Here is a 26,824-nt window from a genome sequence, read left to right as displayed (position 1 = left end):
CTTTGTGCATTCAAATATGTCACCACTAAAAACAGCAAATACATACGTGCTTCTGGTAAACCATAGCAGGAATGAACTATCACTGCATATAGATTACATTTTTTGTGTTTAAGTGTTTATGGATTGCTTATTTTAATTAGGGATGCATGATATTTTGGAATCATATTGCCTGATATAACGGTTTGCTTTTTTATTAAACGTCTTTGGTCAGTATTAAATATAAACTTGTACAAGCTCATTTCTCAAATTTTTACATTTAGATTAACTTAGGTATTATCTAACACTCAATTAAAGTCACTTTTTAAAAACACTAAAAAACTTAATAACAATGCTAAATGTAATTTTTAGAATGCCCAGACACTTTGTGCATTCAAAATAATTTATGTTTTTGTTGTTTGATTCTTTCTTTTATTTATATAGAATTTAAAAAATGTACATTTAAAACCATCATCCTAGTAAAAATTTTTGGTATTCTACATGAATTTAAATATTCATGCATCCCTAATTCTAATCTTGAATAATATACGGAATTTGTGGTTTTACTATAACATAGATAATTGTACAGGTTCAGGCAACTTTGGGATCCATATGAACATCTCATAAAATTCTAATACAACAAAAAATATTTTGTGTGCCGATTTCTTAAGGCTAGTATACTTACAAGCAAGGTGAAATGTGTTTTTGTTTTTTGTTTTACTTGAGAGAGAGCATGGCTGTCTAACGAGTAATTTTTAATATTTTGGTGTGGGCTGGCTGTCAAATGTCACCTGAAACACCAGCAGCATGTGACAGCCCTGCTAATACAAAACCAACTAAGTGACCACAAACATCTCACTCTCAGAATGATGACAGATCCAAGGTTTTTTTTTTTTTTTTGTCATACCAATCAGTCTTAGCACTGGGGTCTGACAGCTGGACAGAACCACAAAGAATCATGAATTATGAATCAACTTACATGTTATGCTACTGTTTAATTCAAGGGTCTTTGATAAAAATCTAAATACTAATGTGACAAGCAAAGCAGACCCCTTCTAAAGCTTGTTATGTGGTCGATGTATTAAAAAATAAATAAACGTTTGAAATGCACCTGGGCTTCATAACTAATCAAACTAGTTCAATTCAAATTCTGCCTGGTGAAAACCTACATATTTTTGAACATTCAGTTCCTGTGACATTGACTTTTGATAACAAAAATGTCTCTCATACAAACAGGGCTTCTAAAGAACAACATGCATTCTAAATTCTGTTTTTGAGACAACTCAATGTCAGTATACAGTTGATCGTGTTTGGTGTGTTCTTGGAATCCCAATCCTGTGGGAAATAGCTGAAGTTAAAGTGTTCTGTTGATACAAGTGCCAAACAGCCTTGAGGAGGGCAGTTCTGTGACCCAGCCATGGGACCGGTGTGGGTTTTTCAGCTCCATCTGGGTTTAATGACTGCATGCCAATCCTGCCAGGCACTCTTTCAGGGGGATTCACTTAATTTAGATGACACATAAGACGAAATTGCTTGAGATGAAAAAAGCTGCAGTGACAGGATTTTCAAAGCTTCTCTCATTTTCCTAATTCCTCAAAATGGGAACATCTTGACAGTTGCTTTGGGGCAAGCATTTCCTGCTGCTTCTTTCCTTTGTGCATCGAGGATGACAGAAACGCTGGATCACATTAAGTGCCAGTTTGGCGGACCGTGCCGTGTTTTGGAGAGAGTTGACATGTGGTTCCAATAGAGGATAGAAAGGGAGGCTGACAGAAACTCTCTCCACACCCACAGCTTCGAATTCCAGCCTGATCTTTCAAGAAAATGGAGCCAGCTCCAGCTACACATGCAAAATGATTAAATCCCAGATTAAAGGATGCGATAAAGAAATAAAGTTCAGGAATACAAGAGAAGCGTTACTAAATAGATGTGAACTACAATGAAACAGATGGGATGAAAAATGTACAGAGTGTAGTGAATAAAAAATATTGACCCGTTGTAGGCGTGCTGCAGGAAAATTGGGCAGTTTGAATTACATTTGGCAGTAAATAAACGTTCCTTGAATAAATAAAAAATACATAATGTGCTTATTTCTATATTTAACCTTCATTTGTATTAGACAAAAATTATTTGTACAAAAATCACTTATTTTTAAAGTATATATAACTGCCTGCCATAGACAGTAAGCTGCCTGCTGAAACACACACAAGTAATTGTGAAGCTAAAGCACTTTTTGCATGTACTTCCGGATTAAAGTGTCTGTTGTCTTATAAATATATTCCTTTAGTAGGCTACTATTTAACTGTGTCTTTTTACATAACATTTTTACTATCTTTTCGCAGACTAAAATATATTCCGGCTGTTCTGAAAATGTATATTATTTAAAATGCATTCATTTTAATAAGGGTGAACCTCGCGGAGAATGCTAAATCAACACTGAACCGACATGGTGAAAAAGCTATTCTTCACGTTTACACTAACGTGACCCTTCCCTTCACTCCAGTTCAACAGGCACACATCACCATCTGTTGGACATAAAGTGAAATTCACGATTTGTTCTTAGTTTTATTTATTTGACCATTTGCAATTTATAATTCACTTAAATTCTTAATTTAAATGAAATGTGAGGTGAGGTGAAATTCCAAGTCTTTAGCATCAGCTAGAAGCATCAACCCTTTTTAATTTAAAAATTAATTATTTTTTCTGCATGATTTATGGATTTATCATGTTGACAAAAATATCGAATAGAGTGCAGAAGCAGATATAATTATATTTTCAATGCATGTCCTCACAACTTGAGAGAAGATTAGTTAAATGTCACTTCTCTTGTGTCTATGGTGTTTGAAGCTAAAATGGTGTACACCGAGACTGGGCGCTGTACGGGAGGTCTTGATTGACAGACAGAGCGACCAATTGCGTTGACGTTTCTTAGAGATTCAAACCAATCAAAGTCCACGGGCGGGTCGTGTTTTAGTCTTGACAAGATGGCGTATGCGGTTGTTTTGCCGCAGGGACACTAAACAAATCATACAGTTTCTCGTGTAAATTCGTTGTCATTGCGGTTAGCATAACTGTTAAAAAGTGTTTTATTAGGCGCGCAAAGCCAGAGGACATCTAACATGAAAGGGAAAGAGCGGTCGCCGGTGAAAAAGCGTTCAAGGGCCTTGGATGATATACGAGACAGGGGAGGAAGCCATCCGACCAGTAAGAAAATGGGGGTTATCTCGATCTCTGGCGGTGGAAGCAACAACGGCAGCACTTCGTCTAAAAGCGAAGGGGGTTCTGCACGACGGGGGCTGATCGGGGATAAAAGAGACGGACGGGATTTTGACGGACATGTCTCCAGTCGGACTGGAAATAACCACGGTTACACCAGCCCTGTGGCGAGCTCGAGCGGCAAGAATCACGCCTCGAGCCTGTCCTTAGAGGCGGCCGCGCGCACCAACTCGCGCGGAGAGTCGCGCGCCCCACTTCCCACAAACGAAAGTGAGTACAAAACTTTAAAAATCAGCGAGCTCGGCTCCCAGCTGAGCGACGAGGAAATCGAGGACGGCCTCTTTCACGAATTCAAAAAGTTTGGCGACGTGAGTGTTAAAATCAGCCGAGTCAACGACGAGAGAATCGCATTCGTCAACTTTAGGAGACCGGATGATGCCAGAGCGGCGAAGCACGCGCGAGGCCGGCTGGTGCTCTACGACCGTCCTTTGAAAATTGAGGCGGTCTACTTGAATAGGAGGAGAAGTCGATCTCCTGTAGATAAGGACCATTTCTCTGTCGTTGCAGGCCACAGACATTTGCATACCCAGAGGCCGCTCTCTCCAACCGGTCTGGGTTACAGAGACTACCGGTTACAGCAGCTAGCGCTGGGTCGGCTTCCTCCTCCCCCACCCCCGCCGTTACCGAGAGAGCTTGAAAGAGAAAGAGAGTTCGCCTTTTATGAAGCCAGGGCCCGGCCTGCGTACATCGCGGAGCGGGCCGCACCTTTCCGCGAGGAGGACTTTATCTCTCCCGAGGATGACCAGAGAGCCAACCGCACACTGTTTCTGGGTAATTTGGATATTACTGTGACTGAAAATGACTTGAGGAGAGCTTTTGAACGATTTGGGACCATCACAGAGGTGGACATTAAAAGACCCTCTCGGGGCCAGAGCAGCACCTATGGCTTTCTTAAATTTGAAAACTTGGACATGGCCCATAGAGCAAAAATGAGCATGTCTGGGAAAGTTGTGGGCCGAAACCCCATAAAAATTGGCTATGGCAAAGCCACCCCCACCACACGCCTGTGGGTGGGCGGTCTTGGACCTTGGGTGCCTCTGACTGCGCTAGCCAGGGAGTTTGACCGCTTTGGCACTATCAGGACTATAGACTACAGAAAAGGAGACACCTGGGCTTATATTCAGTATGAAAGCCTGGATGCCGCTCAGGCGGCCTGCACACACATGCGTGGATTTCCTCTCGGCGGTCCCGACAGGAGGCTGAGGGTGGACTTTGCTGACACGGAGCACCGCTACCAGCAGCAGTTCTTGCAGCCCCTCCCTTTGCAACACTATGAAATTGTGGCTGAGTCTTTCGTTCATCGTGCCACCCCCGAGGCCATAAGGGTCCGAGAACGGACTCCCCCACCCCTGCACTTCAGAGAACGAGAACTGTATGCCGGGGCTGAATGGCCTGTGCCTGCCATCCGTGAACGTGTACGAACTCCTGCCTTCGAGCCCCTTGAACACTTGGAGCGCGAGCGGCGGCGAGAGGCCTGGTCACTGGAGCGGGAGCTGCCGGGGAGGGACGCTGCACGCAAGCGGCGGCTCATGGAGGACGGGAGACATCTAGAGTGTTCACCTGACAGCAGCAGCGAGTGGGCGGCCCGACGTCGCAGACCGCCATCCCTTGAGGGCAGCCCTGGAGAAAACAGTCGAGATGGACGATTCAGCGACCCAGAGCGGCCGGCGAGAGCAGACCGCGTGTCCCCTGTTCGAGAGAGCCGCAGCAGCCTTGACCGAGGCCTTGGTGAAAAGCGCATTAAAAACAGCAGTCTCTTAGAGTCCAGTGTCAGCGTGAGCCCTGCGGAGAGAAAACGCAAAGCAGGCGATTCAGGCAAAGGTGCCTCCAAAAGGGACCGATCAGAGAACAGCTCCAAAAGCAGCCAGGCTTCAAAGCAGGACGCAGGGGGCAAGCTGAGCATGCCCTGGAATGGCATGCTGCTCCTAAAAAACAGTAACTTCCCAGCCAGCATGCACCTTCTGGAGGGGGACCTGAACGTCGCCAACAGTCTCCTCATCGACGGCAGCACGGGAGGTAAAGTCACACAGCTCCGCATTACACAACGCCTTCGCCTCGACCAGCCCAAGATCGACGAAGTGTCTCGGCGCATCAAAGTCGCAGGCCCCGGAGGGTATGCGGTTCTACTGGCGGTTCCCGGCAGCTCTGAGGAGGCTTCATCTTCGGACCCAGCAGCGTCAACGCAGAGGCCCCTGCGCAACTTAGTTTCGTACCTGAAGCAAAAGCAGGCCGCTGGGGTCATCAGTTTACCTGTCGGGGGGAGTAGAGATAAGGACAACACTGGGGTCCTGCACGCATTTCCACCATGTGATTTCTCACAGCAGTTCTTAGATTCTTCTGCGAAAGCTCTTGCCAAAACGGAAGAGGACTTCCTGGTCATGATCATTGTGCGAGGAGCATCTTAACAATCATAATGCACACAAGTGTTGCTAAATGCCAGCAGCTCTAAATGTCTCTTAATTGCATGCTCTCTCTAAAGCAGGGCAAATGTTACCTGCTCTGCCAAACGTAAAAAAGAAAAATATAGAGAGAGAAAAAGGCCCATTCTTATAGTAAAGTTTAGTGCTATAGCAATATATTTGTTTTCATTTGCAATTTATTCAGAGGTTTAGTTTGTGATAAGTTGCACCCTGCATAAAAGAAAGAATGATATTGGGAATATTAGAATAGGAATTTAATTTGCTATTGGTCACTAAACGCTGTCTAGTTTCAACACTTCCTATCAACATGTATTTCAGTCAGATTCCAGACAGTCATCCCTGTACAAAATCCTTTTTGTGAATGTTTATTTTGTTCATGTTCATGATTGTCAATTAATCTGATTTAATTGGAACCTGGTTTATGTGTCTTGATGCTTTGAACAATCATTCAGTAATGGGGAGTGTAATATAGGTATATAGTCCTGTAGGCCACTAAAACAGGCAGAATATTTTGCTCCGTGAACTGCATGTTGATGCTAGTGTTGTACAGTAAGTGGTTTAATATATGTAGCCAGAAATGTCATCAGTGTTATATTGATTGATACAGGCTGCATTTTTAACACCCTTTTATCACATTAAAAATAATTTGTGAACATATTTTGATTTATAAATGTATATATTTCTAAGCCCCCCTTAGACCAAAGCATAACATCAAGCTTTCAGTTTGTTTAAAAATGAAAAAGGTGTTCTGACATACTGTTTTCATATTTTTGGGTTACATTTGAAAGGTTTTGAATGAAGCATAATTCTGATTTCAAAGTGGGAATAGAGTGAAATGTCTTTGTTTAAATTATAATGGGTCTCAGATAATTCATGTTTTTGCATAAGGTGGTTTTAATTAACCCCCCCTACCTATAGGACTATCATAATTTCCCAGGTAAATTCTATTTACAGTGATATTGTTAATAATGGGATTCTTATGAAGGTCTCTTTATAAAGCTAAAGAAAAGAGGTGCATATACAGTACAGACTTTTCCATTCATCAATTTAAAGTGCATGTGTCCTATAATGTGATATTTTCATAATCACCCGTAAATGGCTAGATATGCCATGTTGATAGCACTAAGAAATTAAGGTGTATAACAGATATATATAAAAAAATCAAGCCCACGTATTTGTACAAAAAAAAAGAGACTTGATGCCCTAAAGAGCTGTTTCCTGTGCAACTGTAAGACAGTCATACGTTTTATTTCATTGACATACCTTTAGTTCACAATATAGACGTACATTTGAGTATGTTTTTAGTTTGAAATGTTACACAATGTTGTGGTTCTTCGGTGTCATTGTTTGAATGGTTTTAAAATGGCAGTCTACACTTTTCCCTAAAATCCTGAACAAGTATAAATTTGTGTTCTTAGTCTGTTTAGCAATGCAGTGTACTGATCTGATGCATAACTAACATCTTTTCATGTAAGACGTTTCTATTCACACTAAATAGTGTTTTAAAAGTTGATTTGCTTGGTGATATTACAACATAACAGCTGTTTGTGTACATGAATAAATGGACATACTGTACGGGACAGGACAGGAAATGGACCGTTCCACAAGTGGACTTCACATGGCTGGAAACAAATGATTGTTTGAAATGATTCTGGAGCCCTTTGGATGCACAGGGGCAAGAGCTTTCCATTTAGTGTTAGTGTATATCACTGAGAGCATCTTCCTGCTTGTGTAATTGTTTTTTTTTTTTTTTTTTTTGTGCTTACAGTTCCCGTATTTAAACGGAAATAATGACACTCTTGATTTGTGCTGTGTTTACCTAATTTCTTGATTGGGGGAGAAAGAGGAAGCGGTCACTCACTCCTTGCACAGCTTCTGACGTGGCTGTTTGTACACACACACTGGCCCCTCATTTGATTATATCACGCTATCAATAAATTGATTCATTTGAGGGAGAAAATGTTTATTCGTTGGAAATCAATTGAAGAACGCCTGCCGCTGCTTTTTTCGGTTGTGTTTCGGGAGGAATTGTTGCTCGATTGCTTGTTTCTGCTCAGGAAAGAGAAATTCTCCTCCGGGATCAGTCACGGCAGTGAGAGCGAAGGGAGAGAGAGGCTCAATGTTATTGTTGATCTGTGTTTTCCACCCCTTGTGTCCTGGAGTTGCCCCACATGCTAAGTAACCCGAGGGTGCTGATGCCCCCAACCCTCAAACAGATCAGGGAGAAGGGGGCCGTTCTGCTGAGCTTTGAGATGATGTTTGCGCAGACCTTCACCTAAACTGAAATCTTTCCATTCTCCCAGGCTGTATGTGTCCTTCATCTGGAAGTATCCAGGCTTGCTGTAACCAGTCCGGCCGTACTATGCATTGCCAGCATGAACCTCAAATCAGTGCTTTCCAGTTCAGAGGAGCAGGGGTTTGTTTGTCCCATCCTTTGATTTCATCCGATATGATTTTGTTTGGCTCCATTGAAAATCAGTGAAGGAAGAGGATTTAGAAAAGCCAAAAGCGTCTTAGCCTTTAACTCGAATCGAGTTTTGATAGTTTCTTAAGCGTTTATTTTCCTGATTGTGAAAACGGTGATCGGTACGTGGTAAATTGACCCTTCGTTGTGAAGGACCCCTGAAAGAAAACATGCTGCCCGTGTGAACTCCACCCAGAGTAATCCTGGAGTTCGCTTGCCAGGAGCCTCATCAGGAGGAAGAAACTGAACTTCCCTTAGTAAGATGTCCGGTCAGCTGCATCACCTCACCAGCAGCTCGTTCAGGCCTCTGACGCCAGGATCGAGACCAGTCCTCTGGGGTGGCTGGTGAGTAAGGGAGTATTTGCTTTAAACCAGGTCTGTAGACTTTAGAAGTCTTCCTGGTGCAGGTAAGTGTCAGTTAAGCAAATACTTTAGAACATTTGCCATTGGTTGTAACTCCGACATCTTGGTCTATCGCTCCCAAAATCATATTTATTTGTTTATTCTGGGGAAATGAAGAAAAATGCAGAAATATATGTAATATTTTAGGTAGGAGATTATTGTGCTTTGGGATGTTACACACAGGAATTGAAAACTGATAAAATTCTATAAATATTACATTATTTCTGCACTATCGTGTTGTTCTAAACCATTATGTATTTCCTCTGTGGAACGAACAAGATATTTTGAAAAAATGTTTTTCTTTTCTTTGTGTTTTTTTATTTTTATTTTTTTATTTCGCAAATATAGTTGAAACATTCTTCAAAATATATTTTTGTTTTCCACAGAGGAAAGACATTTGTTTGGAATGACTTGAGGGTTAGCAAATGATGATAGAATTAAATTTTTTGGGGGAAACTGTATATTAAAATGTATTGTATTTTTAAATTCAGGTAAATTAATAACTTGCCTATTATTCACAGAAACACATTCAAACACTTGTGACAGTAAACAACCCCAAAACATTAAACCAATAAAAATAAGCTCATGGTTTTTTATGTTAATTTTGATTATGAAATATTTTTGATAACTTTTACTAGATCTAAAACAACTAAATGTACAATTTAAATAGAAAATTCAACACAATCTCTTAATTAGTGAAATAATTAAAGCTTCACTACATTTACTTTTAGCCTTCTAATCCTAACGGTTCATTTGCTTATGAATTCTAATGTTAATTTGAATTGTAACTTTGTAACAAGTTACATTGTGATGATTTCTTAAAACATTAGGAACATAACTATGACTGTCACTGTTAGGGTTTCATGGGTTTCTACAGAATTGTCTCAGCATTTATTTTTTATCTTTATAGAAATGATATAAACAACTAAATTACTAGATTACTATAGAAAGTCATGGAGCTGATCATCTGCGCTAAACCTCATTGATTATAGACAGCCAGAACAAAGGGCTTATTGTGGGAGGTTGTGTTGAATTCCCTAGTTTTAATTATGTTAAACATTACATAAGGTTCTTTGATTACATAAGGTTCTTTTCATATTTTTTTCCCCTCCATAGGACTTTTATAATTAATTCCCCATTACTCTGATATTGTTAATACGGTTATACTGTGAATGTCACTTTATAAAAATTAAGACAAACAATAATTGTCTATAAGTGATAAAAAACTTTATACCTCAGGGAATAAGAGTTAATTTTATAATTATGTTTCTGAAATGAGACATCCTTGAAGAACTGAGAGGTAGCTGACAAATGCGGCCTCATGAGGGCGCAGCCCTTGAAATGTGACAGCTTTGGTCAGGAGCACAGATGTGGCACATAGTTTGACCGAAATCTGTTCTCTGCAGAACGGTTTGGGAACTGGCTAACATGAAAATCCATTTGCATTAACTCGTATAACAGAAACAGCTGTGATAATTCATTTCTGTAACTTCATTTTCAGTTACGCATAATGATAATAATAATCAGATGTCTCAGTCCAGGGCACTCAGCTGTGCTCTCTAATGTTTTCTCCTGTATCTTCACCACAGTTCTGACTGACTGGCTTGTCTTCAGATGCTATGGAGTGGGCCTGGTAACTTGGTAACCGGTAACCCTCAAGCCCCTCCCCTGGCCTCATTTACATAATCTCTTTGTGTAGTTCAGGCACTGTTCCCTTCCCACTTCTCCAAGTAATGAAAAGAGCATATTAAGTCTGACAGTCCAAAACATTAGCTCATTGTTCCTGATTGTAGCTTAGTTCTCTGCATAAGCTACCACATGATGACTATAAACTATTTCAGGCCTCACAATAGGCTTTCAACCCTCTGATCTTACTATAAATGTGTTCATTACTCATTTTCAACTCAGTCAACTCACTTGACTGAATGCAGTCAGAGTTTTCTCTATAAAGAGTTTATTCTGAACGGTTATAGCTTATAAAGGAAACTGATGATTGTTAAAACTCAGAAATCTGTTTAGAACTGTCAGTCATTGAAGTTATAGGTGACCCATCTGCTCTCTTTTATCACCAACGGCCACTATTGTGAGAATATTTGCTGTCATTTTTTAACCGATGTCATGATCTGAATCTTGTTTCAGGTGGACAGATGTGAGTATCTGCTGAGTAATGAACACACACGGCTGTCTTCAGATGAAACCAGGACGGTTTGTTATTGATTAGAAGCCTTTGTTTCCTACAGCTGAACAGGCATATTCAATTATTCATTTGTTATGTATGTGAGGTTTTCTACACATTATTATATGCTGTTCATGGTTGCATTTTAGGTATCTATTCATCAGTGATTAAATATGAAAACAGTGCAGTGCATCTCATCTCGGCTCACATTTCTGTAAGTACCAGCTCTATTTTTTTTTTTTTTTTTTGCAAGTAATTTTGTTCAAATAGTTTAGAATCATGATTTCTTGTAATACATTTATATATTTAACCATTGTTGTGTGCTACATACAGTGTTCTCAATAAAGATGATCTTTTACACTGCTTTGTGTTATTTTGTTTAATATTACACATGAAAAGAAGAGTGTATGTGTGTGAGTGTATGTTTTAAAATGACAAATCTTAATATGTATGCAATCTTTTTAAAAAAAAGGGGGAAAAAAAGACTATTAATAATTAAAATAATAATGGACTTTGGACCGTGTGATTTCAAAGATTATATTATCTATTTTCTGGTTTACAGGCAACTCTTTTCTTTTACATTTTCCTCATAATTTAGATAAGCTCTCCCAGGGATGAACAAAAGTTTTACAGGAAACCCAGTCAAATCTACTGCTGGCTTTAATCGCAGTCTTGTAGATCCTGACAGTCTTGAGCATTGTCAACAAAACAAAAATAATAAGAACAATAGAAGAAAGAAAAAAAAAACACTATAACAACAACAACAAAATTTAAACTTATAATCCTCACATTTTTCCAAAAGTACGAAATCACTAACAGTACAGTATTGCTGGTGAAGTCTGTCATGGACATTAATAGTGTTATTGCGTCCCCTTAACTGTCTTTAAGGCTAGTTTAACACAACTTCTCAAAACAATAACCCATTTCTTCAAAAACAATTTAGTGTGAGAAGGAAAAGCTTGCTGCCAAAAACAAAACCAAGAAATCGGTGGCCAATGATTTCAGTGGCGTATTGTTATTTTTTGTTAAATTTATGCATTTGTGCGTGTCTTGCTCATTCTAGGAAATGCTTAGTTTGTCATTACTTGGCTGATGAAAGAAAAGAATGGGACATTCCAGAACATGGACAGCCTGTTAATTGAGACGACATTCCAGTAGCAGTACATCTTTCGTGCCTCTAGAGGGCAACAGCTCACACAAAAACACATTACCAGAGAGAACTACAACATATGAACAGTAACGAGATTTCTGTCAACACGGACACCTTCAAATGCATAGACTGATAAATTATATTTCTGTTGCATCTTTGGCTCTCATCACAGGATATTTAGCACAGTCGTTGTGTACAAAGGCAAACAGTGGTGATAAACAGTGCACTGTAGTATACCCAACAAAATCAGAACCTAAAAAATAAAAATGACAAGAAGAATAAAGGATTTGCACTTTAGAGAACGCTCAGCGTCTGGGCTTCTTGTACAGGTACACGTGAACCCACAAGTCAACTGACCTAATTCTTGCACAACTTGGCATCAGAAGAATATTCACTTGTGTTCACGAAGCGGTTTGTTCCAAAAAATCTCTTGGTTGCTGTCAGCAGTAAATGACAGTGTGACTGATTTGGCACCAGTGAAAAAAAGAAGGCCATGTCTGGAATATTCTGGCCCAAAATGTCTTCCAGTTGGGGCACCAATGACAAAATCTGTTGATGTCAGCCATGATGGCATGATGCAGTCCTTTACACAGCACTGAGCTTCACAGCAAAAAACACATCAACAAAAAGGAGGCTCACAGGGTCTTAATATGCTTATTGCATACCCATTCCCATCTGACAAAATACTACTAGTATATTTGAGTATTATGTGTCCTGTGATACAAATTTACAATCAAATCAGTGGATGCATTTGAGTAACTTTCTAATGTAGGAAGATCCAGATTTATCATGTGTTGTAAAATAAAAGCTTATGTGGTGACAGAGGCTCCTCATTTAGTTTTCGTGGTGATCTGAGAAGCGAGAAGAAGACTTATATAAAACAATTCAACCAACTCCGTTCTCAAAATAAAGTCGTTTGCATTGTCCCGAAGCATTCATTTATTGGTCTCTGCATTCAAATGACCATTCATTTGCTTGCCACGCTGTGGTCCCGCCAAATGTTCAGGTCAGGTCCTCTTCCGATCAGCCCTCAGAGGGTGAACCACATGACAGGGTGAAAAGTAATATGGCTTTGAGTTTAGTCCTTTATTATACAACACCGTTCCTCTGAGGCGCCGGGCAGAAACAGCCATTATTCCACATCAGTTCTTGGTTTAGCGTCTCTAGCCGCTTCTTCCGGGCTTGCCAGCGCCTCGCCAGAGGCTCCAGGAAAAGAGAAACTGACGATAACAGATAACACACACCTGCCAGGTAAAAGGAGCAGTCGTAGGTCTGAGTGTAGTCGTACAGGAAGCCTTTGGGATGAAACGCAAAGTGTTAGCCATATATAATATTACTTACAGAAAGAAAAATTTCCTTAAATATTAAATGGAGGCCAATGAAGAAAACATAAAAAAAGACAGACTTTCTTTACATTCAAATTTCTTTTTTCTGTCCTTGCATGATATACTTGAGAACAGTCAGTAACCAAACACTTAAAATGATGGACTGATGGAGAAAACGCTCTTCACTTTCCAGCCCAGAATCTCCACACACCTGTTTTCTGACTGGATACGCTTTTAAAACCGCGGATTGTTTTCACGATGCAAGCAGCACCGGGTCATATGCGGAAAGGCCTCGGGTAGGATAGAAAATTCAGTTTTGCTTCCCTGGCTGCTCATTATTTTTGGGGGGGCGGTGGGGGGATTGTGGAAGGGGGCCCTGACAAGATGGTTCATGTTAGCATAACTGTGTTACAGAGTTCAGAGGAAGGTCTACACTCGCCTTTCTGAAGAGGCCCCTCTTCAAGACTTGATTTTCCAAGAACTGTACTTCACTGTAGAACTGTTCTATATAAGGAGATACTGTATTTGTGTTGATGACTGAGTATTCTTATTAAATAACAGCAAATACATATATATCTAGCAGCCTAATGGAATTTATTTAGCAATAAATTCTAATGAAAAGGAGCCATATATATATACAACATAGTAGGAAATCTAAATAAGTTCAAAATGCTTTAAATCTATCCAGACAGGTAATCCTATTTTTAGGTGGGTTAACATGTCTCCCATCTGTAACCCACTTAAACAGAAATCTGAAACTGTATGACCCCAGGGTCCCTCAAGCCACACACACAGAAGCAAGCTTGTCTTACACTTTATCATGTCTGGCCAAGTCTTTCCAAAGCTGCTGGTTATTTTCGTGAGACATCAAGGCTAGGTTCACCTATTGATGTTTATCACTTGCATGATCTAGTCAAGGAGTTCATCCAAACTCCACATACCTGCCAGAGGAGGACCTGTTAGACAGCCAAGCCCCACAAAGAACATCGAGAACCCCATCGAGTTGTTCAGCTTTTCAGAGCCCACCAAGTCTACCTGGAAAACACAGAAATGAATAATGTTTATGACGGATGACATATGGCAGATTATGACTTCTCTGATTAAGCCAGAAAAATAGAAAGAACTTTGGTCAGCAAACTTTGATATAGAATATAAACAAGGATTTATCACTAAAGAAAAAGTGTGTGTTTTTTTTTACATTCTTGTCAAATTTATTAATACACACATCTTTCCCCACCAAAGCATATTTAAAACAATAATTTTAATTATAATTCAGTGCAATATAATCACACACACGCACAATGGGGTATATGCAAAACTTGCATTTTTACTGACACCAATGGTAGTGTATATATTTCATAAAATGTTCATACATTATAGCACCATAAAATATGAAAAACTATATTCCATCATGCTTTAACTACAGTAATTCTCTTGACGTTCATCAAATTCACTCACAATAGAACAGTGGATTTGCATATTACAATTGGACAAGTGATTGTATTTTGTTAATGTTGATTATGTATATTTGACTTGCTTTCTTGAGGTTCAGGGAGAATCAATATTTGATTGGTCTCTTAAGGGGGCAGTTCACCAAAAATGAAAATTCTGCCATTTGTTACTAATCCTAAGGTTGTTCTGAACCTATATTAGTTTTTTTTATTCTTTTGAACATAAAAGAACAGTTGCTGGTTCCCACTGACTTCCATTTTACAGAACAAAAATAGTACTCAAAAAATAAAATAAAATAAAAAATACTACTAGGTCAACTGGGACTAGAACTGTTTTGTTACTTAGATTCTTCAAAATGTCTTATTTCATATTTAGCAGAGGAAAGAAAACTCATACAAATTTGGAGGTGAGAAAATTATAACAGAATTGAACTATCCCTTTAATTAAAAAATATTTTGCATTGCACTTTAAATGCACATTTAACAAGCATATTTAATATATTTAAATGTAGGCAACAAGTCTGTTTTCCCTCAGGGGCTTTTTAAGCACTTGTTTTGTCTCTCTGGTTCACAGAGACTGATTCCAGGTTGTAAAAAATATTTGAAAGGTAAAACCTGAGATTCCATCCAGAGGAACGGCTGTACTGCAGTGCTGCCTGTCAATCTAGCCCTCTCTCCTTACACTGCAGTATTACACAACAAGAACTAAATGTCTCAGTACTAGAAAGAAGACCCCTCAATGAGCACATATAATACAAGTGTAGGAAACTGCATCAGGATGTCCCCGTTTGTCATGAACAGAACTGACTTCATAACTCCTAAGACATACTTTCAAGCTGCTGGTAACATTGAAAACAATGAAAGTGATGAAACAACTAAACAGAGACAACTAACATTTTTAAACTGAACTAAGCATATTATCTATACATACACATTTATACAAGATCTTTGCCAGGCCCAGGTCTGTCAGTACTCACCAGCACAGGAAGTAGGAGAGCCATGTACCCCCCACAGAAGATGGCAAAGAAGACAGCATAGACCATGAGCAAGATGTACGAGTTGGCCAGAGGGGAGAGAAGATTGACCACACCACACAGGATCAGGTAGGCCTTGTGGTAGTGATACTTGTGAACCAGATTCCTGTCTGTCACCCAGCCAGATGCAAGTTGGGCCACCGTCTCTGTTATACCTGTGAGACAGAAAAACTGTTGAACCGATGGCCTGAAAATGGGCTGCTTAGTGTTGGATTCATCCACAGTTTCATCCTTACAGTATTGCTGTCTTATATTGATATTATGGGTCTTTTAAACCTGTTATACCTCTTCATGTCATTTGTAAAGGACTGTGAATGTCAAGCGTCAGAATGACAAAAACATTGGTGAGCTAAATGTAGCATATTATTTTAAAGTCATTTTTTAGCTTTGTAAAATGTCCAAAATATAAGTCGCTATCATGCATACACACACTACAAGATCTTTTTACAATGAAATATACCTCTATATCTCCCAACATGAAGAATGGAGAGGTCAGTAGTCACAAATAATAAATAAATAAATGAATACATAAATATTGCATATTTTAATTCTTTGGAAAAGTAACTCGGTACAATACTGTTCAAACGTTTGGGGCTGCGTTAAGACTTTATATGAAATTAAACGAATGCTTCTATTTAGCAAAGATTAATCAATAGTGATCAATAGTGATAGTAAAGACTTTTATAATTTTACAAAATCTTTCAAAAATAAATGTTGTTTCACTGAACTTTATTCATGAAAGACTTCTAAGGAAATGAATCTGAAATAATGAATATTAAGCAGCAAAAACTAATATGAAACATTTCTTATAGCAGCAAATCAGCATTTTAAAATGATTTCTGAAGAATCAATTGAATGTTCAGCATTCATTGCTTTAGTCTATAATATCACACAACCTTTGTCCTCACAGGAATAAATATACTTTATTTTAAACTGTTTATTTCTAACTATTAACTATTTCACAATATTCCTGTTTTCCTGTATTTTCGCCTGGGTGAGCATAAAACGACTTCTTTCAAAAACGACCCCAAACCTTTGAACCACATGGGTAAATTTAACAAACATGAAAAACCACTGCTCAGCATACTTTCAGTTAATTGACTCTTTGCTTGAAGCCTCTGGCGCAGTCTGTTTTTCAGTTCAAAGAGTGACAGACTAGTTATTTTGTAGTGTGCTGTACGTTCAGTACTGCTTCATGTTTGCTGTTATCTGTGCTGCAGCTGTATGTCCGTGTCCTGCAGAGCTTTATTGAACAGTCTAGGAAAAGACCTGAGGCAGCACTATTGCAGATTCATACATACGCAACAGATCCAAAGTGTGAGACTCTGTGCTGACATTAAGGCTGTCATGGTTTACTGGATAGACCTACATAAAAATGCACATACACAAGATCATATTTATTCATAACCTATTAAGTCACATAGTGAAAATGCTTACACAAAGCCCAGAGGTGTTGGTATGATCATCCGACCAGCTCATGTAAAACCAATGGCTTGAACTGACGCTGCAGTTTGTGCACATGTGGTGTCATTTATTTCTGGCCAGACATAAAACAAAACAGCTGCTCAATGTTTGCATGTCTTCGGTGCGCCACTAAAGGTGATGTCCCGGTGTGCCACGCTTGGACCCAAAGACATTTTGTGCGTTGTTTGTGTGTTTAAATCCCTGCAGGGCCATTGAGTTTCACAGCTGTTCCTGTCATGCTTTGCACAATGAAACAGAATCTTAGTGACAAAAAGTAGAGGTTCCTAGTCCACAGAACTCTGTAGTGTATAGGGGACTTTCAGCAGGGTAATCAGGCATGTGACAGGTGTTTGTGTAGCCTATTTCACTCAGTGGACACAAAAGGACTGGACGAATGCAATGTCCCGACTACATCAAAGACAGACAATAGCCCCTCACTAAGGTACAGAGCGCCCAAATGCCCAATCGCTACCAGCTCATTAAAACACAAAACGTGTTTGGCTCGTCTCCTCACTCTCTTTTGTCCTCATCGCTGCCTCAGTATCACGCCACACAATGTCAGCCACTTCAGAACTGGGCACTGAACTACCCAGCCTCACGGCAGCTACTTGGGCTGTTGCTTAGCGACTTCTCTCTGCTCGTCCACAGTTAGTGACCTGCCGCGAGGAGCCTGAGCTTTAGTTCCCTGCTCAACCCGTCCGATGTGAAAACAGCTTTCAACATGCAGGTGGAGGGGGTGGGAGGAAAGAAGACGCTTGGAATATCCCAGTTGTCTCATTTTTTGCACGTATGCACTATTCAAAGCCGTTTTGTTGAATACATATTGTAAGTATATTCATACTGACAATTCCAAAAAGAAAAGCTCACTTCAAATATCCAGATAATGCACTTAATTAACCAGAAAAACTAAGTGTGAAATGTTGGACACTTCATTGACTCAACTATTGCAGCTTTCTGTATGTAGCGGAAGGGAAGGGGTTATTAGAAAGATGCTGGATGACAAAATGACCCTAGATAGGAGAGTACATAATGCATATTTCAAGTTTGTCTAACATTGAACTGACTTGATCTAAATAATGATACTGTCATGTGTGTAGCTGTTTCGAAACAATCTGTATTGAATAATGTGCTACACAAATAAATGTGACTTGTAATAGTGTATCGAAGATCATCGAAGCAGGGTTTTTTTGACAGCTTAAATCAGACCAACTTGGGAAAAAATGTTGAAAAAAATACATTTAATATTTTGGGATCAAAATTTTTTTTGGACATGCTTTCTTTTATTCTAAAACTACACATATCTGCACCATTGCTTCAGTGATTTATGAATTTAAATGCTTTTTGCTTGTGGTGTCTTTAAAATATTTATAATATAATTCAGAGATGGATACATTTTTAACTCCAAAAGGTGACTTTTTGGCCCATTATATAAAGTAGGGATGCATGATAGCCTTTTATTTAGAATTTTATTTTGACAAAAGAGGTTTATAATTTCATGACTGGTCATTTATTATCGGCCATAACATGAAAATAATGAACAGCTCATCATATCGGGCAGAATTATTATATTAGCGCAATCTTAATTCTAAAATAAAGCAAGAAATTCAAGTAAATTGCATGTGGTATAAAATAAAAAAATTATATAGGGCCTGAAACATTAAAAACAACAACAGACATGTTGCAAATAAAAAAGCCTTTATAAAGCTATATGTTAGGGGTGGGGGAAAATTTATACATTATAGTATCGCAATATTTTCCACGGCAATACTGTATTGATATACGGATGCCATAAGTATCTATCTTTTAGTATAGGCCTACTATTTGGTAGAATAATAATAATAAAATCTATTTCATTACAATCCACAAAATGGTGGTGTTGAGTTTTGTTTTGTCTGTTTTTTTTTTTTTATGCAGTAAGTTAGCAAAATAAAGATGGCTGCATCTCCAAAAGTTATCAGGAAAGCCATATCTGTGTTTAGATTGCATGTAGGGACTTACTTCGTATTTGTAAGCAAGAAGGGGATGTATCATGTAAGTAGGGATTTTCGGCATCCAAAAATTATCGCCAGAAAATGACATTTTTGGTTTTCAGCCGAAAGAAAAAAAAACGCCCAAAATATATAATAATAATAATATATATTGTCGCAATTAACAATACATGTATTACAGTGTTTATTAATCTTCTTAATGTTAGTTAATGAGAATACAGTTGTTCATTGTTAGTTTCATTGTTAATTCAGAGTGCATTAACTGTTCACAAGCACCACTGTTGATTTTAATAATGAATTAGTAAATGTTGAAATTAACATGAACTAAGATTAATAAATGCTGTAGAACTATTGTTCATTCTTAGTTTGTTAACTAAAGTAGTTAACTAATGTTGACTAATGAACCTTACTGTAAAGTGCTACCAATATTATTATAAATTCTGTCCAGTTTTATTGTGTTACTTTCAGTAAACGTGTGGTTATTTCATCGGCTTGTGTTAATTCAGTATCATTAAAATTGAGTAAAATTTAAATAGTCTTACAAAATAACTTTATATTACTTAATTAAATAATAAATAATCATTACAAAGCATTTTCGGTTTTCGGCCAAGTGCATCCAGAATTTTCAGTTTCCGTATCGTTTAGTAGTAATTTACTTTCAAATGCCCTGGTTGCTGAAAGGTCTGCACAGCTTTTATGTTGTTAAAGTTCAAGTTGCACTTTTATATCGCAATACATCACAGAATATTACAATATATTTAAAAGCGCACAATAATGTATCGTGACACAAGTATTGTGATAATATTGTATCATGAGGGCTCTGGTGATTTCCACCCCTAGTATATCTTGCAGTAAACAAACAACTGGATCAATAGTACATGTTTTCTACATGCCCAGACAACACGTTGGTTGTGATTTTTTCTGAAAAAGTTAGCATTTCAATGAAGGCTTCTTAATGTTAATATGAGTGTATTTGTTTTTTTCTCCAAAGAGCACCATTAGAGGTAAATATCAACACCCTAATAGGCAATGCCTCAATAATATTAGCTTTCAGTAAATAAATACAAATGAAAAAAAAAATTTCAAAAATGTTTGAGTAAACATATTCACACTCATTATTGGCAGGACACTTGCAAGCCCTCTGGTTTTAGCCACTATGCCAAAGTTCATTTTTTATGTAAGAGCACTTATTGCATAACACTGCAGAATTTAAACTGCTCACAAATAATTCATGTGAAGTTGGCAGCGTTTCTGCATCAACCCTTTAAAGCCCATATTAGAGCACATCAATGGCCATAGTGCATCTATCAGGTATGGCTTTATGGCTTTCCTGGAATACATCCCTGATAAAGCCAGAAAAGAAAACAAAATGCTTGGTTGATGGTATGCTGTCCACTAGCACTGTCATTACTGTCTTTAGTCTCTCCATTTTCCACAGCACAGCTCAGCAGTGCTTACGTCCTATTGATTTCCTCTACTGTTACACATTATTAGTGTACAGTTGAACTGTTGTGGCCAGAGAACAGCAATAACACACATGCTGACAAGAGGACTTTTTTTTGCAATAGGTAACTTTTTAATTTAAATCATCTTATAACCTTTGTGACGAATCTTTTATATATAATTTCCTTGCGAATGCTAAATTAATTCTGTAAAGAGCACTTAATACTTAAAATAGATGGAAAAACAAGACTCTAGTGTTACAAAGGCTGATGAAAGGTAATATGACTCACCAGCCACAGAGATGATGAAGGAAGCATCCATAGGGTCGATGCCCAGGTTCCGGGCCCTTGCAGACAAATGGAAATAAGGTATAAAATATGCCAGCTGACTGAAGACCAGCGACCAGGTGTAGATGCAAAAGAAAGGGTTCTTCAACAGTGAGAAGTCCAGCACTTTTTTAGGGTTTTCATTAAGATTTTCTGTTCTGCTGTTCTCAAGTAATGAATCCACAGGAGAAAGCCCATTCATCTCGGGGGAAGTTTTCATTTGGCTGCCGTCTGCACTGTTCGCCCCATTCTGGATGGATTTTTTGAGTTCCAGATGTGGGAGAGCATTCTGTTCATGAACGGTGTTCTCTATTATAAGTGTGTCCCTGTGAATGGGAGGTGAGCTTTCCATTTTGGAAGTGCCATTGGATATAGGTGTGTTGCCGTTCATATGGTCCTTAAGAGGTTCTTTCTCAGATCCAGCATTATGAAGGGTGGAGTTTGACATATGAGAAGCCGGAGGTCTAACATTAATGGGCCGCAAAAGCATCCCAGAAGCCACCAGGTTCAGCATCAGGCCTCCTAAAATCAAAAGAGCTCCTAAAGACAGAACAGAAACCAATAAGTGGCAATAATAATATTTTAACATGTAATAATATATATATAATTCATGCTCATGAATTCATTAAATAAAATTCAGATAAATTAATGTATCCAGAAAAAAAGTCACTTCATTAAACCACAAATTACTTTTTAGCCTTACTAATATAAATAAATAAATTACATTGGAATTATAATGTTATAATGTAACTGTAAGTATCATGTGACACTGAAGACTGGAATAATGGCTGCTGTAAATTCAATTTTGCCATCAAAGAAAAAAAAATTAATAGAAAAAAAATTATTTTAAATAGTAATAAAATGTCATGAAATAACTACTTTGATCAAATAAACGCAGCCTTGGTGAGTATTAGAAACTTTCAAAAACAATAAATAAAAAAAAATCACACTGACCCTAAACTTCTGAACAACATGATGCAAATAATATACCAGTTAAACATGAATACTGACATTACAGATAATATCAGTATTATAATGTGGCTGGAAAAAAATCAATTACCCTGCCAAGCATACTGATCCAAAAGCAGCTGAGTGAAAGGAGCGAGGGCAAAGGTCAAACCCATGCCAGAGCGTCCAATAGAATATGCAGTCGCCAGCCTCTTTCGGAAATAGGTCACTGTTACAACAGATGTGGCCTGATAAAGAAGAGCAAAGCCGAGACCTGGAAAAATCAATGTTTTTTAGATTACATTTTACTCTTAGCATCTATACTTTTATTTTTCAAATAGAACAAAACTCACCAACAACTATCCCCATGCTAATGTAAAGGTAGATCACACTGGTGGCAAATATGCTGGTGATGAAGCCGACGCTGACAAAAAGTGCCCCCACTATGGAGGTAACTCTGTTCCCCAGCTTGGCACAGGCCACTGAGGCCAAAGGACCTAACGGTTCACAAGCAAAACTGGGTTTATGATCTGTCACACTGGATCGAAGATGGTTGCTATGCTGACCGTACCTCCAGAGAGCCTGAGGCTGGACATGATGGATCCAATCCAGCTGATACTCTCGGACGAGCCTCCAAACTCATCCTGCAGTGCCACAAAGAAGATCCCAAAGCTCTTCAATGTACCCATTACCAACACGTTCACCTGAAAACACCAGCATATTCAAATGATTTCAGCTCAATACAGATCACCTCGATTTTTATCATAGCAAAGAAACTCTAAATTAGAGTCTCTTAACAGTAGGATTCATGGCATACCAGGAAACAATGCAGGACCACCATCCAACCCCAACCACCATCTGGTGGATCCACAAAAACCACCTCCTTCTTTTCTTCCTTCATGGCTTTGACTTTTTGTTCAGAGCAGGAGGTTTTGGCAGCCTTGCCATCACTGAAACCACACAACATCCACTTAACATCAACCAGTGAGAGATAAAGCTTCATAAAATGATCACATCTCCAGATCTTCACCATCTGAAAAATACAACCCTTTACAGATGAAAGGCTTCCAAGAACACAACAATTAATCAATTGTTATTATATGAACAGGTTCAATTAAGATAAAAACAAAAGTACCAAAACACTGATAAAAAAGAATGTAAAAATGGCAAATGTGAAAGTTAATTTTTAATCTGATCTCCTGTTACTCTTCTATCTCCTTTGCCCTTTTTACATTTGGACCCAAATACAGTATCTCCAGCATAATGTGGTTTGATCTGGTGTTATCTGTTAAACATTTTCTAAACCCAGAATGCAGTGGACCGTGATGACATCAGTACCATGGGTTGTTCTATTTAGAGCAGTTAAATTTCGAGTAAACATGAGGATGTCACTGGTCTAAACTGGTTATCAGTATTGGGTGAAGTGTTCTGGATCTGGGCCTTAGACCTCTTTATTTACAGCTGATACAGCTGAATACAATGTGTGTCCAGTACATTCTTTAAAATGACACAGAGAGACTGAGTGAAAGAACGGTCAAAGGCTGACGGGTTCGTTCAAACAAACACCTGGCATGAAGTTAACCAAACAGCGAGCCCCTGTGCAGAGATGGTGGATCCTTTGAATTATTTTACAGAGATAAAGGCTTGCTCAACTATAAATACTGAGCAATCAAATTCATCACCTCAGGACATCCCAGCTGAAGCAGGAACATGAAATTCGCTGATCCGAAAATGGATGTGCGCACATAACCTTAAGGAAAATACATACTTTTTTCTTAAAGGTACAGTTCACTCAAAATATACCCGCTCACAGTTTTCTTACCTTCATTTTGTTTCAAACCAGTATGATTTTCTTTTTTTGTGGAGCACAAAAAAGTAGACATTTAACATAATATCTAAATTGAGATTGGACGTACCTGTACAGTGAAAGTCGATGGGAATCAAGCCAAAAAAGAAGCATAAATGCACTATATTTCAGTTATTTAGGAACCATTCAATAGCTTTAAATGGGAAATGGACTAAAATGTAAAAAAAACAAAAAAAACATGGACATTCTGCTAAAAGCATCCACTTTGTGTTCCCCAGAAGAGCAAAAGCCATACACATTTTGAATTGGACAACATTTTCTGTTCTATGTGAACAATCCCTTTATCTACAGCTGTTATGTGTGCAGAAATCTGAAAGACAAAGTGATCTGGAAATCCATAGCTTCACTGATGAAAACATAACCATGTCAGACAGAAAATGTGTGGTTTGTATAGCTCCCATACATTAAGCTCATGAGTTCAAGTAGTTGGCTGTTCCTTCAAGAGAAAACAGACAAGTGGAGACGCTAAAGCATGCAGAAACTGCTTAGAGGATTACAGAGCAATGAATTGGGCCAGTGTGTTGTAAGTGAAAATATTTCCTTCCATGTGCTTACCAAGGGCCACCCTGGAATGTGTCTGTGCATGTGTGTGTGCTTGCATGCATGTATGTCAGATCATATGTGTGAATTCTTCAGTTCAAGAGTAAGTCTATAAGTTGCATTGGAAAGGTCTACAGTCTACCCTGCTACTCACCTTGACACTTTCACTCAAAAGGCTCTTTAAAAATCAGTGCTAATTGCATTTTTGGTAATTGTCCTATGTAGCGATTGAGTGTGCAATATCTTTGGTCACAAAAGCAGTTTTCCTCCTCTGGTATGTATTATGCAATCATTATATCATTATTGGTTATGTGACAGTCATGCAAAACCTGTATGGTCACTTTGTTTGAAATGTTGGAGAAAAATGAGTAGCTATATGAATGAAAAACAAAATCCACCTATAAATTTTAAAAAACAAATTTAGATCTCATAATCTTAGGCAGTCAGAGAAAAACACTTTGAAAAAGACTCACCTGTGTGGCTCTTTTGGCAGCATAATTGTTGCACAGGAAAATGAATGACCTTTAAGGTGAAAGCTTATTTACTCTTGTGTCATCTTCTGCACTGGAGGCTCAACTTGCAGATCTTGCTTTAGAAGAACCTGTTACACAAACTCTGTTATAACATACTATCTTTTGGACCTTCCCCACACAAGAATCTCTAATCACTGGGTGTCCTTTCAGACAACTAATTCTCTGAATTGTCATGCATGCTGGCAAATGCATGACTTAGTTAATGTTATATTCATTGTTAGAGATGTCTGACTGGGGGTCACAAGCTTACATAATCAGAGTACTGTTTTTTTCACATTTTTTTAACAGCTGTTGTGTTAATAAACCTGTGTGGAACTTTACACCTCTGTGACTGTGCATGGGCCCTCTTGGGTTTGTGCAGGGGCTTGGCATTTTTAATTAGTAATATAACCTCAATTCAACTGAGAATTATTATTATTATTATTTTTATCATTATCTCACTGATTGATGAATCTGCAAAGGCGGTCTTGTTATTCTGACAATGCAGCCAGTGGAAGGAAATTCCTAGACCTCTCCATTGATTCACTGTAATGTTTTCTAAACACATTCACAGAAGTACATTTCCACACACTGCTTCCCAATGTCTTCACATCAAACATTTAGAGTCTAGAAAACATGCACAACTTTTCCTGATGTCAAACATACTAGTTTAATAAGATTAAGTAGGCCTAACCTAAGACACTTTTACTAATTTTGTGAGAAAGTGTCCAATATATAATCCAGTTTCACTCTTCAGCGTTGCCATACATAATAGCCTCGTGATTCCCAACTTTCACTTAAACAATCGTTTGTAAATGTTTGCAACCTTCAAAGATTCTCACTGGGAGCACACCGTTCAGGACATCCCACACAGACTAGATTTGCTCCTCATCCTCTTCTCAACCGGCCGTGCGGTGGTAGTGTAGTTAAACCTCTAAAAACTTAGGCTTAGTTCCTAGTCCTACACTATGACACAAAGCAGAGGCGAAAATCACGAGGATGTTGCACTTATGCACTTACCTCAAACGCCAGAGAGCCGCTGCTGTCGCGAGCTGTCCGCAGCCGCATAGCGCTCGAGTGTGCGTCGCGCGAGCCCAGCGGCGTTCATGTGAATGGCGCTACTGGAGTGCAGTACTTTATACCTATCGATAACAAGTCGATAGAAGAAAAAAAAATTCCTTTGTCAGTTAAACCTTTGGCATTATATGATCAATGCTGCATGTCCTTGTTAATGTCATTGGGTTTTATTTATTTATTTTTCTTTCTTTTTTTCAAAATAAATAAAAAGTTAATCGCATTTAGCTAGCCTACCTGTCGTTTATACGCATTCGTATTAGATTGTATTTAATTTAGTTTTAGTTTTTTGTAAATTAAAAATACATTAATAACATCACATTTTGAAAAGTAGCTAAATAAAATAATAAAGAACTATAAAATTATAACCTAGCCAGGTTACATGGTTTTATATAATCATGTTTTAATGAACACAGAACTCCGAATAATTCTTCACACGGTGTTGAAATGATCCTACAGCATATAAAAACTATTACCAAATTGACTCTCTCTCTCTCTCTCTCTCTAAGGGAGCCTTAAAAAACTTCGGATTTGTCTATGGACTTGTGGACATTCCAAGATCGAGTCATCCACTATTTCATAAACAGGAAAAGAAGGATTTACCATATTTCCCGAGACGATATCAGTCATTTTATTCCAGGTATCACTTGTTAAGACTTGATCTGGATAGACGTCTCCTCACGCGCGCATCTGCAGTTGCGCTGCAGCAAACATCCGTGGATTCCCCGGTGACAGCTCCTCCTATGTGGTGGTATGTCTTATCAAAGTCATCATTGACCATGGCTAGGCTCCCTGTGCTGAAAATTTCCTGCCTTCTTAAAATTTGGCCCCAGTATCTGAGTCTCTCGGGGGTCACATCTGACCCCTCGGACCGGCACAGATCGGATGCAATGCGCTCAGGCTGTGCAGAGCCAAAGACGGCCCCTACTGCATTTAACCCCTTTCTAGGCACCTCCTTTTTTGGCATGGAGACAGAAATGACATACCC

General features: G+C 38.6%; 2 protein-coding genes across 2 annotated transcripts; one reads left to right on the top strand and one right to left on the bottom strand.

Annotated features, from left to right (window-relative positions):
• Positions 1–2,936: 2,936 nt before the first annotated feature.
• On the top strand, positions 2,937–11,077 carry rbm15 (RNA binding motif protein 15). The gene has a single exon (XM_052562828.1). The coding sequence runs from the start codon at positions 3,096–3,098 to the stop codon at positions 5,655–5,657; it is 2,562 nt and encodes an 853-aa protein (XP_052418788.1). The 5' UTR covers positions 2,937–3,095; the 3' UTR covers positions 5,658–11,077.
• A 279-nt stretch (positions 11,078–11,356) lies between these two features.
• On the bottom strand, positions 11,357–26,767 carry slc16a4 (solute carrier family 16 member 4). Its single transcript, XM_052562829.1, has 11 exons — positions 26,440–26,767; positions 25,783–25,904; positions 24,724–24,851; positions 22,661–22,793; positions 22,415–22,547; positions 22,197–22,340; positions 21,956–22,117; positions 20,860–21,435; positions 15,618–15,829; positions 14,131–14,224; positions 11,357–13,159 (listed from the first exon to the last, which is right to left on the bottom strand). The coding sequence occupies exons 3-11, from the start codon at positions 24,744–24,746 to the stop codon at positions 12,954–12,956; spliced, it is 1,683 nt and encodes a 560-aa protein (XP_052418789.1). The 5' UTR covers positions 24,747–24,851; positions 25,783–25,904; positions 26,440–26,767; the 3' UTR covers positions 11,357–12,953.
• Between the last annotated feature and the right edge of the window lie 57 nt (positions 26,768–26,824).

This window comes from Carassius gibelio, chromosome B8 (genome assembly GCF_023724105.1).
Source record: "Carassius gibelio isolate Cgi1373 ecotype wild population from Czech Republic chromosome B8, carGib1.2-hapl.c, whole genome shotgun sequence".
NCBI classification, from domain to species: domain Eukaryota; kingdom Metazoa; phylum Chordata; class Actinopteri; order Cypriniformes; family Cyprinidae; genus Carassius; species Carassius gibelio.
The sequence above is the reverse complement of the archived record's forward strand: the minus strand, read 5'-3'. Positions and strand labels throughout refer to the sequence as shown.